The 15,215-nt window shown below is 40.5% G+C and overlaps 1 protein-coding gene across 4 annotated transcripts in view; it reads left to right on the top strand.

The window, feature by feature from the left end:
• Positions 1–15,215, top strand: part of LOC130367843 (adhesion G protein-coupled receptor E3-like) — a 114,096-nt gene that overhangs the window by 87,785 nt on the left and 11,096 nt on the right. For 3 of the 4 annotated variants that reach the window (XM_056570715.1, XM_056570713.1, XM_056570717.1), the window contains 5 exons: positions 239–300; positions 2,540–2,620; positions 4,522–4,690; positions 5,305–5,415; positions 5,492–5,682. In XM_056570715.1, coding sequence (XP_056426690.1) covers positions 239–300; positions 2,540–2,620; positions 4,522–4,690; positions 5,305–5,415; positions 5,492–5,682 — 614 coding nt within the window. The remainder of the gene's footprint in view (positions 1–238; positions 301–2,539; positions 2,621–4,521; positions 4,691–5,304; positions 5,416–5,491; positions 5,683–15,215) is intronic. The other variant, XM_056570714.1, reaches the window with a different exon arrangement.

Below are 15,215 nucleotides of genomic sequence, written 5' to 3' on the forward strand. Positions count from 1 at the left end.
TTGTCCCTAGGTCATGTGAAAAGTTTATTTCATTTACCGGTACCCCTTACATCTATGTATAACTTCAGGCACTAAGATGAATGGGTGCAATACAGTACACCTTAGACAGCAAAAGAGCCTACAATTAGAAATATATATAATCCAGAAAGTAGTTTATTACAGTAGCTCGAAGCCCCTAAATAAGTCAAATAACCTGTTAAATGAATGTAATCCTATATTGTCTCTCCTCTCTGCACAGTATATGACAGATGTCAATCTAAATCCAGAGATGAGCAGGAGTGTGAAAAACATAATAACACGGTATGTAATGCTACCAAACACAAGTTTATACTAATATACATATTTCAGAGAACATAACTTTTCCTTAAAGGGGTACTCCGGTGGAAAACATCTTTAAAATCAACTGGTGCAGAAAGTGAAGCAGATTTGTAAATTACTTCTATTAAGAAATCTTAATCCTTCCAGTACTTATTAGCTGCTAAATACTACTGAAGAAATTATTTTCTATTTGGAACACAGTTCTCTCTGCTGACATCACAAGCACAGTGCTCTCTGCTGACATCTCTGTCCATTTTAGGAACTGACCAGAGCAGCATATGTTTGCTATGGGGATTTTCTCCTACTCTGGAAAGTTCTTAAAATGGACAGAGATGTCAGCAGAGAGCACTGTGCTTGTGATGTCAGCAGAGAGCTCTGTGTTCCAAAAAGAAAATAATTTCTTCTGTAGTATTCAGCAGCTAATAAATACTGGTAGGATTAAGATCCTTTACCTTCAAGGGTATGATCACATTTGCAGCCAACACTTGAGCACATGAAATTTTTTTTATATACAAATTCAGACATATGTGTCTCCATGGACTTCAAACCAATCCCATGTAGTCGGATCCTGTAGTACTCATCAGTCTGTCCCACTTCCCTTTGTCGTATAACAAGAGGGAGCAAACAGAAGAGAGTAAAACGTGACTCCATGATCAGAATACGGAGTGCGCTTGTTGTTTGTTACCACGAAGGCAAATACATCTGCAATGGTTCAGTAGGTATAAAATGAAGAATATGTTTAGTCAAGATGATTTGCAAATATATTTAAAAGTCTATTTAAAAAGTTAAAAGGTACACCGACAAGTAGAATGGCTATAACTCTGTTTCCAGTTTATTTATTTATTTTTTGCATTTCTGCTTGATTTGACATAGTATACAATGTTTTTGGGCTGATGCCCTTCATCATCCTTTTAGAAAAAAAAGTCACAAACAGGTTCCTGAAATTGCCTTGCTTGTGACTTGTCTTTTTCTTATTAAGGCTGAACCTGAAGAAGGGCATCAGGTTCAATACCAGTGGAAAGTCATTCCTCTTGTTGGTGTGCCGACTTTTACCTTTATTGACTGATAAGAGCATTTGCGCAGTTAGTTAATTTTTTTTATATTAGGTCTATTGGTGCATATTGGAGCACCTCTCTTCTGATAATGGCAGCTAAAGGGCAGACACTGGGCACTTAAAGAAGTACTTCACCCTAGACATCTTATGCCCTTTCCCCTCGATCCCGGCTGCTGCACCCCAGACATCCGGTGCACAGAGCAAAGTACGCTCCATGCCAGATGACTGGCGATGTGGGGCGGAGGCTCGGGACACCACGCCCCTTATTGCAAGTCTTTGGGAGGGGGCATGATGCCCGTCATGCCCCCTCTCATAAACATGCATTGAGGGGGCGTGGCCGTGACGTCACAAGCCTCCGACGCGGCACCCACGCTTTAAATGAATGTCGAGTGCAGGAGATCACGGGAGTCCCCTTTGGATAGTGGATAAGATGTCTAGGGGCAGAGTACACACAACTTTTTTTGGGGCCCCCATTTTAAAGCTCAAAAAAGTATTTTTTCCTCTTTTGGATTCTATTTTCAGCAAATAATGAGCCCTAAAACATTTTGGGTGATTTTTAGAGCCTAGAAAACACCTTAACTTACTGTATGAGAACGTAGCCTTAGGACTCAGTTTGTGATTAGTGTTGAGCGGCATAGGCCATATTCGAATTCGCGAATATTTGCAAATATATGGGCGAATATTCGTCATATATTCGCGAATATTCGCATATTCGTTATATTCTCGTTTTATTTTCGCATATGCGAACATTCGCGTATGCGAAAATTAACATATGTGAATATTAGCATATACAAAATTAGCACACGCGAAAATTCGCATATGCGATTTTTCGCACGCCAGTCTCACACAGTAGTATTACAGCCTTCTTTACACCACACAAGCTGGAAGCAGAGAGGGGTGATCACTGTGATGTGTACTTTGAAAAAAAAACAAAAAAAAAAAAAACGAATATTCGTAATTACGAATATATAGCGCTATATTCGCGAAATTCACGAATTCGCGAATATGCGATATTCGCGAATAATATTCGAATTGCGAATATTCGTGAGCAACACTATTTGTGATGTCTAAAGCTGGGGAGCTTCCTTTAAAGAAAATGCTAGAAAAATAGAAGGACATCATTTTGTGTGAATGTATTTTAGGACTCACTGGTTAATTTTTCTATAGGGTCCGGCGTGCACTTTCTTGAAATCCATAGAACATGTTAAAGAAGATGCCTGTGAGGGAAATATCACCAATACTGTCCAGGTAAGTAAAGAGATGATAAGATTTAAAACATTCTTTTTCAGTTCACTTCTTTTTATCCATGGCAGAATCTGGGTCCAATGCAAAATGTATAATAAGGCTCCTGCCTACCATGTGCCATTTATAATAACTGGATCTTTTTGTTTCAGTGGGACCGTTGTGCCTCCTCTGGCACCAGGGCCCTGATGCTGCTACCTTTCCCCCAGTCTGACCCACCTCCACCCATAGCTATTCCCCTGGTTAACAAACCCTTTGCCTCCCGATCGAACATGTGCTACCTTTTGGATGTCAGACTAGAGTTTTTAGGTTTACATGCATCTCATAAGATATAGGGGCAGATTTATCAAAACCTGTGCAAAGGAAAAGTTGCACAGTTGCCCATAGCAACCAATCAGATTGTTTCTTTCATTTTGCAGAGGCCTTGTTAAAAATGAAAGAAGCAAGTTGATTGGTTACTATGGGCAACTTTTCCTTTACACAGGTTTTGATACATTTCCCCCATAGACCCTAGTAACATGTGAGTGTCTCCATAGTCACCTCTAAATGGGGTTGTCTTCTGCTGGACCTTTTGAGACCTCTGGTACAGTACTATGGGAAGCAAGCTGACACTTTCTAGTACTATCGAAACAGGAGTCAGAAATTAAGTAACACACGACTGCAGTACTTTTCTAAAAGTTGATCCTCTAAGTCCCCTTTCACACTGTCGTTGCTCCCCGTCAAGAAGGGCCTTTAAAGTCTCTTTTTTTTTGTGTATGACTTTAACACAACGGGCAACAACAGTTCCCGACGGCTCACATTTACTATTATGGGGGACGTTGGGCGCCATTTTTTTATCTGATGGGAATAGCGGGAGAGAAAGATGGCGCAAGCAGTATTTTTTCTTCTGTTGTTCTCCCCGGCTCCCCTGACGTATGTCACACTGCCGTGTCCTAAGGCCAGTGTGAAAGAAGCCTAAGCTGTACTCCGTTTGTCACTGACACAACTTGTGTTAAGAGTCTATGGAATCTTCCAATTTTTTCCCTTAAACCCCAAAAAGAGGCTTGGCTTTATAGGTCTGACAGTGGTCCCTAGAGTCGTCCAATTTAATGTGGGTGTGTTGTACTGAAAAACTTGTAGTGAAATCAAATACTAGAATAGTGTCCATTATACAAGTCTGAGGACAAGGCAGAACTGAAGTTAAAAAACAGAAGTTGACTCCACAAGAACCAAGTATCAAAACTGAAGGAAGAGACATAAGCTAAATCCAGATACAAGGTGAGGTCAGAGTAAAGCAAAGAAAGCACAATAGCCAGGTAAAGATGTACCCTAAGCATTTGAGCCTCACTTTAGAGACCACTCAATATGGTTGGTGGATAGTAGAAGGAAGACACAACCACCATAGATCACTGGAGCTGGAGCAGCAGAGTAGGAGTAGACAGCGGGCGGGTGAATAACAAGCTCTGACTACATGCAGGATCCGTTTGTTGTCTGTAACCTTTGAGACAGATCTAGGAGTTGTCTATGCTAAAGGCTAGAAAATTTTCAATCAAGACTGTTTTTAAAAATACTCACTTTCTCATCCTGGTTGGTAACTGGTTATCACGACATGTGGCGAATTAAAAATCTATTTGAGAATCCTTATTTTTCAATCCTCTTGATTCATCCAAGTTTGGTTCATCAAGTGAACGTTGGGTAAAATAGACCATTAAAGTGGACATAAATCCCACAACAAGTAGACCAATGTCTTGGGACATTCAGTAGACAATGCCACAATTGTTGGTTAGAGAAAAACTATATTGGTATATAACTTATCCCCTATCCTTCGGATAGGGGATAAGCTATATGCCACTACAGTTTTCCTTTAAGTTTCATGCCTTACTTTTCCTGTGTCATGTTTGTTAATATTCTCCATTTTCCTCACCTAGAAAGTGGCATCTCAGATCACTGACCTTATCAATCGAACTTCCTTGGAGACGTTGAACCTCAGTGACCTTCAAACAGTTATTGCTGCAATAATTGATAATGTGGAAACCTCCTTGCTGGCATCTTTCTCTGCAGACCCCAGGAATGAACAAATAAACACCCCTGAAATTGGTGAGTAGACATTTATTAATGATGCCAGTAGGACTTACCTGTTACAAACCTTCAACAGAGTACAAATGCTTCCCCATACTGGTATGTCAACAAACCTTCCTATGATCACAGACAGATAGCTAGGACTCTACATAGGTATAACACCTTTTACAGGTACATAAAATGTCATGCCTGATTCAATGAACACTGCTTTATGGAGGTGGGGTATTTTGGGGTAAGGTCTTCATCACTGTATTGGCTGTGTCATGTTCTTTAAATGCAATAGCATAGTCGTCTACCACCTCTACAAATTTCCCTGACAGATTAGCTAAAAAAAAAGTCATTTATTTATTTATACTCGAGATTTGCTGGAACCAAGTCAACAAAATGTTCTGTTCTGTTGGTGACCACTAAAATGTATCCACTGTTTTTGGAGGCCTGGTTGAGCAATTCAGCTGTCAATGGAGTAACAAATGGAGAAGGAGGGTTCACAGTATATGATGGTGCATTGTTGACTAGTAATATCTGTTGATCAGTAATATATCCGTGTAATATCTTGGAAGATATTTTATAGTTCCCCTGTATGGGCACTTCATCAGAATACACACAAATATTCTCTTCTTTATCTCATATAGAGGCAGAAATTAAGGTCTTTCATGACCATTGTGGTAATGGATCTTCTGTTATTCTAAGAGTCCAGGACAACAAAATGGAAGTACCGTGTTCACTTGTAGACTCTGCAGATGGTGAGTGAGGAGTCCACTGTACTGACTATACGATGTATTTGTTGGTATGCTTATTATGTAATATTTATGTGTTTAGCAGGGGGAGCCATGTTTATCTCATACAAATGTCTAAACTCCAGGATAAATGGCAGTATTCTTGCAGCTTTTGGGGAATCTGATGAAACAGGGACAGAAGAAGTGATTTCCCCAGTGGTTGGCGGAGCAATAACAAATCCCAATACAGAGAATCTGGCCTCTCCAGTGACCTTCACATTGATACATCAGAAGGTCAGTACGAGAACTTAGCACTATTTATATGTCATCAGTACCATTACTAGTGGCAAGCTTGCATTTATTTACTTTTTTGCCACAGGTAAGATTAATGTCCTTATTTGGACAATTATATTTACCAAGTGCTGGCATATAGTCCTTTACCTGACATTGTGTTCCAATGTTATTTTCCCCTAGAAGCAATAAAACTGATGGTATGGTATTTACCAATATTATGATGAAGAAATGTTTTTCCATCTTGAAGCTTGTTGAGGCCATTGGACAGAACCGAAAATGTGTCTTGTGCATCTTTATACCTAACAACAAATTAACCAATAGGGGTTAAATAATCCTCTTCTAAACGTATTGACAATAATAATACTTAACTTTTATTATGTGCTTTAAAAAAAAAAAAAAAATGTCAGAACACAAAACATTTAAAAGCACACCTCTTATAGTGTAACTGATTTGACATAATGCCTGCAAACACTAGTTCCTCTCTAGTACCACTACTAGTCCCAAATAAATATAACTAATATATTGGCCCCTTATACAGATTCCATAATAATGGAATTCATTAGTAGGGATGAAAAGTGGGCATACTCTCAGGAATATCCGTATGGATTTTGACCTGGGCCAATAACAAATTATTTGTAGTTGATATAAGTTGGTAACCACACCACTACTTATATATGCAGTGGTTGGAGTCCTGAACCAGCCCCTCAACACGCCGTGCACTGCGGGTGTGGGCTGGATAGTGGTACAGAGAACTTAGATTGGTTATTAATACATAGTCTATACTCTTTCAGAACATAAGAGGTGCAAATTTAAAATATACTGCTGTCACCCCGACATGTTTCGCCCCTCACAGGGCTTTATCAAGGAGACAACCGACAGCAATGAGTGTCTCAGTCAGAATGAGCTTTTTATATGAGATGTAGGAGGGTCTGATCTAATCCTCTCCAATCAGAGTCACTCTAGATAAACAACCAATGAGGGCCTAGCTTAATATTGTATCTAACCAACCACCAAGTTTTGTATTACCACACGGTAACATCTATCCAATGTATCACTGACACATCACACGCCGCTGTGCCTCAGTCCAATCAATGTCAAGATACCGGCTTGGACCACCCACTTACCATGTACCAATCCGGGACCGTATCGTAGGCCACATCCACTCACGTCACTGCTAGCCGAATCTAAAACCGGCCTAGTTCCTATGCGTCTCGTTGTCACGGCCACACCCGCGATCAATTAGACCAATCACGTGCTTTGTTTACTCACGTGCCCCTAGCCATGTGCTGTCTGGCGTAGGGATAGTTGCGCATGCATCCGGGACTGTTTATTCGTTGGCATGGATACGCGGCACAACCTCCCATCATGTAAACTACCTGATACTAAGTGTCTAAACTTCTCTCGCTCCGTTATACTAGTTTACACCGCTGCAGCTGCATAACACTGATTTAACCCATACAAAATTATTCTGGATAGATTTATTAGGGTAAGTATCATCGGAATATTTGACATGATGCATTTTCTATGAAAGATATAACAACACTAGAAATGGTGGATATAATCCGTTATCCATGGGTAAACATAATATCGACGTGTAAAACAGTGACACAACAATACTTATATAACCAGCAGCCCGCATAATGGATTCCAAACAATTGGTCCAAGCCAATCAGAATACAACATTACCACAAAAGTGGAAATCCATGTGGGCAGATGTCCACATGAATACATGTATATATAGGTATTATGTTTGAGACATTCTGTTTAATACTGGATATGTTATAAAAACTATATCCTATATATGCGTGCAGCATCTCGTAAATGAGTATCATTGGTGAATGAACATAAATAATTAATTATAGACCCCTCATGGTCATTCCTAGGTGGACAAAAAATATTATTCATATCTGATTCTATCTAAAACAGATTTTACAACTGAGACACCCTAAAGTTCTCTACTCTTTAATTCCTCTTATATAATATTTATTAGTGATAATAGTCAATTGGCTGGTTGTTACTGTATGTAATATCTAAATTATATCCCCTTACAAACAATTGTCACGCATAATCTGTCCCTAAAGGGGAGCAGGAACAATGAACCAAAGTTCATATGAAGCCAGTCTAGTTAAAACCCTCGTTCAGGCCTTGCGGGTTCAATGTCTTTAGACGGAAAATCCATCTGGATTCCTCTCGCAAAAGAATATTGTCCAGGTTTCCACCTCTTGATCCTAATTTGATCTTCCTCAGACCCCAGAACTTGAGAACCCTCGGATCGTTTCCATGTACGTCTCCTATATGGCGGGCAATGGGTGTCTCGGCGCCAGTCCTGATGCCACTTATGTGTTTTGAGATTTGCCTTCTAAATTCTTGCAGGGTTTTCCCTACGTAAAGCTTGGGACACGTACAGGCACAGACATACAGAATCCCTGTACTTTTGCAATTAATGAAATCATACAGTTTATATGTTCTGTTGTCTGCCGGATTTGTAAATTCCCTACGGCGAGTCACATATGTGCAGAAACTGCACCCTACACATGGACATGTACCCGTATTTGGATTCTGTAACCACGTCTTGTTCTTATTAACATTAAAATGACTGTGGACAAGACGGTCTTTCAGGTTGGCCCCCCTCCGGTATGTAATGCTAGGATGTCTATTTAGAACATCCTTGAGATCCTCATCTGCTCTCAGTATGGGCCAATATCTTTTGATGATACTGGCTACTTGGTCCGATCTATTATCGTAGGTACCAATGCATCGAATAGTTTTAGTAAATTCACCCCTCAATTAAGGTTTCTCTTGCAATAGATCCGTTCTTGATGTTGTTTTTGCTCTGTGAAAAGCCTTCTTTATATGTGTCCTGGGATAGCCCCTGTTGGTAAATCTCTTCGCAAGTTTCTGCGATTCTACCTGAAAATCACTCTCCTGTGAACAGTTGCGCTTAATTCTCAGGAATTGGCCAACTGGTATCCCACGTTTAAGTGGTATGGGGTGCCAACTTCCCCACTCTAACAAACTGTTTACTGCTGTCTCTTTCCGAAACATTGATGTCTGAATGCAGCCGTTTCCGTCAATCCAGATAGTTAAGTCTAAAAAATTGATTTTTCGGACTCCGAATTCTGAAGTGAATAACATCCCTATATGATTATCATTAAGTACAGAAACAAAATCGTGAAAAAGGTCCCTACCACCATCCCATAACATTAAAATATCATCGATGAATCGACCCCAAAACAAAATGTGCTCAGTGTATGCTTTGTTACCTATCCTCCGTGAATACTATTGTGTCTTCCCACCACCCAAGCAAATTTGCGTAGGTAGGTACACACACCGTGCCCATTGCTGAGCCTTTTATTTGGTGATAAAATTTAGGTGAAAAAATGATGTGTGTGGACAAATTGTAAAAGTGATAAAGTAAAAGAATTGTGTGCGTGATACTGAGTGCCCTTAGTGCTTAAAAAATGGGTGACTACCTGAATCCCCAAATCATGTCTGATGTTGCTGTACAGGGCCTCCACGTCCAGACTTGCCAGACACGTACTACCCTGCACAGCAACATCAGTTAACTTGCATAACGTGTCTTTTGTGTCTTTTAAATAGGATGGTAAACTCTGTACAAATGGAGAAAGAATCTGGTTGACGTAACGGCTGCATTCTTGAGTGAGATTGTCGTTCCCGGAGATTATTGGTCTTCCGGGAATAGGAGTAGTTTTTTTATGCACTTTCGGAAGTGCATAAAATGTCGCAACGACAGTGGCTGGATTGAATAATACCCTAAATTCATCTTCCGTAATTAACTGATCTTCTTTAGCCTGAATCAATAGAATTCAGGACCTCATATGTAGTGTCGTCCTCTAATAGCCTTAGGACCATGGCAACGTAGTTGTCCTTATTAAGGACAACCACATTGCCACCCTTGTCCGCAGGTTTAATCTCGATACTCTCATTCCCTCAAGGGACTGTAAGGCTCTCCGTTCTTGCTGGCTCAAATTACTTGGTTTACTTCTCTTGTTGAATGTCTTGATCTTCTCAAGATCTTGTGTCACCAATTGTACGAACGTATCGATGTTACTGTACAAACTTAAGGGTGGAGTGTTCCTACTTTTAGATTTAAGATTTGAAAACGGTGCTCTAGGTGGAGGTGGACCATAATCATTTTCTTCCAGTAAGGATGTTAATTCTTCCACCACTCTTTCGTCCCGTCCACCTGAGCCACTTTCTGACCGTGCTATAATGGTGTGATATTTATGTAAGGCCAATTTCCGGCCAAACAAATTTACATCCTTCACCCATGTGAAAAGGTCGTAGTTGGGGGTTGGGGTAAAGTATAGACCTTTAGACAAAACTTGGACCTCATCTTCAGACAGAGGTCTACTTGATAAATTCAGGACTTGTAATTTGTCCTCTTCCTTCTCTAGGTCTAATCCTGTTTCCATCCCCCTAAAAAAAGGGCAGGTGTTGGTAGGATGCCAAGAGGGGGTGCAATAGTGTAACTCGGTGTAATAGACGAGGTGAAATTTTGTGTCTGTGAGCCACTCATTAAGTTCGGACCACCTATTGGTGGACTCTGTCCACTTATCGCATGGTGTCCACCAGGTAGGAACATATTCCCACCCCCAGGCTGGTCCTGAATATTTTGATGAGCAAACATCGAAGTTGAGCCATGACCAGAAGAATTGTAGGGCATAGACAATGATGTAGATATATTTGCTGGAGTAGGTGCTGTTCTGCTTGGAGGGCATGTTGTATTTGGATTATTGTTAGGTCTAGAGACAGGAGTTTTTCTTGGTCTCTGAGGATATTTAGGTCCGGTCTTTCTTTTTGTACCTCCTCTATATGAATTAGCGTCACTACCTCCAACAGAACTATCCGTCTCTGAAGTATCTGAGTCACTAAAAGGGGTTTGTCGGTTCCTCGGTGGGGGTCTAGATGTTTGTTGTCTGAGATTTTATATCTTTCCCGTTTGAAAATCTGTGGAATCCCTAATGAATTTACAATGTTTGCGTTCCTTAAGTTCTTTTTTGTAGGAATCAATGTTTTTTTTGTAAGTTCTGTTCCAGTCTTCCAAACTCAGGGGAGATGGTCAAGGTCTGAATTTGCTGGATTTCTCTTTCAAGTTGTTCAGTGATTCTATTGTAGTACTTTTTTTTCATACTCCAATAGATAGGACATCATACGGAGGGAATTCTCTGTGAGGACTGTTTCCCATCCACTCATGAATTCACCAACCTCAGTGTGTGAATTCGGAGTGATGTGTATCCTCAGTCCTCTATAAATGATTTTATTCTGGATATAGGAATCCAAACTGGCTATTTCCCACCAGGATCTTACACGGGACCTATAAGTGTGTGACAACTGCTTAAAGGTGGATTTAATATCAATTTGATCTAAAGGCAGGTCCTCCCTAGAGAAAATCTGGGAAGCCTCAAGTTTAAGGCTTTCTACGCTGGGTCTATGTGATAAGAACCCACCAGCCATAACCAAAAAACAAACTACCCATGCAAATTACTGGGGGGTGTATATGGCCACGGTGTACTAGACACCAAATCACAAAATCAACATTAAGCTAGGCCCTCATTGGTTGTTTATCCAGAGTGACTCTGATTGGAGAGGATTAGATCAGACCCTCCTAAATCTCATATAAAAAGCTAATTCTGACTGAGACACTCATTGCTGTCGGTTGTCTCCTTGATAAAGCCCTGTGAGGGGCGAAACATGTCGGGGTGACAGCAGTATATTTTCAATTTGCACCTCTTATGTCCTGAAAGAGTATAGACTATGTATTAATAACCAATCTAAGTTCTCTGTACCACTATCCAGCCCACATCCGCAGTGCACGGCATGGTGAGGGGCTGGTTCAGGACTCCAACCACTGCATATATATGTAGTAGTTTGGTTACCAACTTATATCAACTACAAATAATTTGTTATTGACCCAGGTCAAAATCCATACGGATATTCCTGAGAGTATGCCCACTTTTCATCCCTACTAATGAATTCCATTATTATGGAATCTGTATAAGGGGCCAATATATTAGTTATATTTATTTGGGACTAGTAGTGGTACTACTTTTTTTTTAAAAAAAAGCACATAATAAAAGTTAAGTATTATTATTGTCAATACGTTTAGAAGAGGATTATTTAACCCCTATGGGTTAATTTGTTGTTAGGTGTCTATACCTCTTAACGTATTGTCTGGCCAAAAAACAGTAGTGAGATTTTTTGATTTGGTGTCTAGTACACCGTGGCCATATACACCCCCCTAGTAATTTGCAGAGGGTAGTTTGTTTTTTGGTTATGGTTGGTGGGTTCTTATCACATAGACCCAGAGTAGAAAGCCTTAAATTTGAGGTTTCCAGGTTTTCTCTAGGGAGGACCTGCCTTTAGATCAAATTCATATTAATTCCGCCTTTAAGCAGTTGTCACGCACTTATAGGTCCCATGTAAGATCCTGGTGGGAAATAGCCAGTTTGGATTCCTATATCCAGAATAAAATCATTTATAGAGGACTGAGGATACACATCACTCTGAATTCACACACTGAGGTTGGTGAATTCATGAGTGGATGGGAAACAGTCCTCACAGAGAATTCACTCCGTATGATGTCCTATCTATTGGAGTATGAAAAAAAGTACTACAATAGAATCACTGAACAACTTGAAAGAGAAATCCAGCAAATTCAGACCTTGACCATCTCCCCTGAGTTTAAAAGACTGGAACAGAAATTACAAAAAAACATGGATTCCTTCAAAAAAGAACTTAAGGAATGTAAACATCGTAAATTCATTAGGGATTCCACAGATTTTCAAACGGGAAAGATATACAATCTCAGACAACAAACATCTAGACCCCCACCGAGGAACCGACAAACCCCTTTTAGTGACTCAGATACTTCAGAGACGGATAGTTCTGTTGGAGGTAGTGACGCTTATTCATATAGAGGAGGTACAAAAAGAAAGACCGGACCTAAATATCCTCAGAGACCAAGAAAAACTTCTGTCTCTAGACCTAACAATAATCCAAATACAACATGCCCTCCAAGCAGAACAGCACCTACTCCAGCAAATATATCTACATCATTGTCTATGCCCTACAATTCTTCTGGTCATGGCTCAACTTCGATGTTTGCTCATCAAAATATTCAGAACCAGCCTGGGGGTGGGAATATGTTCCTACCTGGTGGACACCATGCGATAAGTGGACAGGGTCCACCAATAGGTGGTCCGAACTTGATGAGTGGCTCACAGACACAAAATTTCACCTCGTCTATTACACCGAGTTACACTATTGCACCCCCTCTTGGCATCCCACCAACACCTGCAATTGCACCTGAATTTATCAAGTAGACCTCTGTCTGAAGATGAGGTCCAAGTTTTGTCTAAAGGTCTATCCTTTACCCCAACTTCGACCTTTTTACATGGATTAAGGATGTAAATTTGTTTGGCCGGAAATTGGCCTTACATAAATATCACACCATTATAGCACGGTCAGAAAGTGGCTCACGTGGACGGGATGAAAGAGTGGTGGAAGAATTAACATCCTTACTGGAAGAAAATGATTATGGTCCACCTCCACCTAGAGCACCGTTTTCAAATCTTAAATCTAAAAGTAGGAACACTCCACCCTTAAGTTTGTACAGTAACATCGATACGTTCATACAATTGGTGACACAAGATCTTGAGAAGATCAAGACATTCAACAAGAGAAGTAAACCAAGTAATTTGAGCCAGCAAGAATGGAGAGCCTTACAGTCCCTTGAGGGGGATGAGAGTATCGAGATTAAACCTGCGGACAAGGGTGGCAACGTGGTCGTCCTTAATAAGGACAACTACGTTGCCATGGTCCTAAGGCTATTAGAGGACAACACTACATATGAGGTCCTGATGGGTGACCCGACAAGGGAATACAAAATAGCGTTAAAAATTCTATTGATTCAAGCTAAAGAAGATCAGTTAATTATGGAAGATGAATTTAGGGTATTATTCAATCCAGCCCCTGTCGTTGCGACATTTTATGCACTTCCGAAAGTGCATAAAAAATCTACTCCTATTCCCAAAAGATCAATAGTCTCCAGGAATGACAATCTCACTCAAGAATGCAGCCGTTACGTCGACCAGATTCTTTCTCCATTTGTACAGAGTTTACCATCTTATTTAAAAGACACAAAAGACACGGTATGCAAGTTAACTGATGTTGCTGTGCAGGGTAGTACGTGTCTGGCAAGTCTGGACGTGGAGGCCCTGTACAGCAACATCAGACATGATTTGGCGATTCAGGTAGTCACCCATTTTTTAAGCACTAAGGGCACTCAGTATCACGTACACAATTCTTTTACTTTATCACTTTTACAATTTGTCCTCACACATAATTTTTTCCCCTTCAATGGTAAATTTTATCTCCAAATAAAAGGCTCAGCAATGGGCACAGTGTGTGCACCTACCTACGCAAATTTGTTTCTTGGGTGGTGGGAAGACACAATAGTATTCATGGAGGACAACAAAGCATACACTGAGCACATTTTGTTTTGGGGTCGATTCATCGATGATATTTTAATGTTATGGGATGGTGGTAGGGACCTTTTTCACGATTTTGTTTCTGCACTTAATGATAATCATATAGGGATGTTATTCACTTCAGAATTCGGAGACCAAAAAATCAATTTTGTAGACTTAACTATCTGGATTGACGGAAACGGCTGCATTCAGACATCAATGTTTCGGAAAGAGACAGCAGTAAACAGTCTGTTAGACTGGGGAAGTTGGCACCCCATACCACTTAAACGTGGGATACCAGTTGGCCAATTCCTGAGAATTAAGCGCAACTGTTCACAGGAGAGTGATTTTCAGGTAGAATCGCAGAAACTTGCAAAGAGATTTACCAACAGGGACTATCCCAGGACACATATAAAGAAGGCTTTTCACAGAGCAAAAACAACATTAAGAACGGATCTATTGCAAGAGAAACCTAAATTGAGGGGTGAATTGACTAAAACTATTCGATGCATTGGTACCTACGATAATAGATCGGACCAAGTAGCCAGTATCATCAAAAGATATTGGCCCATACTGAGGGCAGATGAGGATCTCAAGGATGTTCTAAATAGACATCCTAGCATTACATACCGGAGGGGGGCCAACCTGAAAGACCGTATTGTCCACAGTCATTTTAATGTCAATAAGAACAAGACGTGGTTACAGAATCCAAATACGGGTACATATCCATGTGGTGGGTGCAGTTTCTACACATATGTGACTCGCCGTAGTGAATTTACAAATCCGGCAGGCAACAGAACATATAAACTGTATGATTTCATTAATTGCAAAAGTACAGGGATTCTGTATGTCTGTGCCTGTACGTGTCCCAAGCTTTACGTAGGGAAAACCCTGCAAGAATTTAGAAGGCAAATCTCAAAACCCATAAGGGGCATCAGGACTGGAGCCGAGACACCCATTGCCCGCCATATAAGAGACGTCCATGGAAATGATCTGAGGGTTCGCAAGTTCTGGGGTCTGAGGAAGATCAAATTAGGATCA

This window comes from Hyla sarda, chromosome 4 (genome assembly GCF_029499605.1).
Source record: "Hyla sarda isolate aHylSar1 chromosome 4, aHylSar1.hap1, whole genome shotgun sequence".
NCBI lineage: Eukaryota > Metazoa > Chordata > Amphibia > Anura > Hylidae > Hyla > Hyla sarda.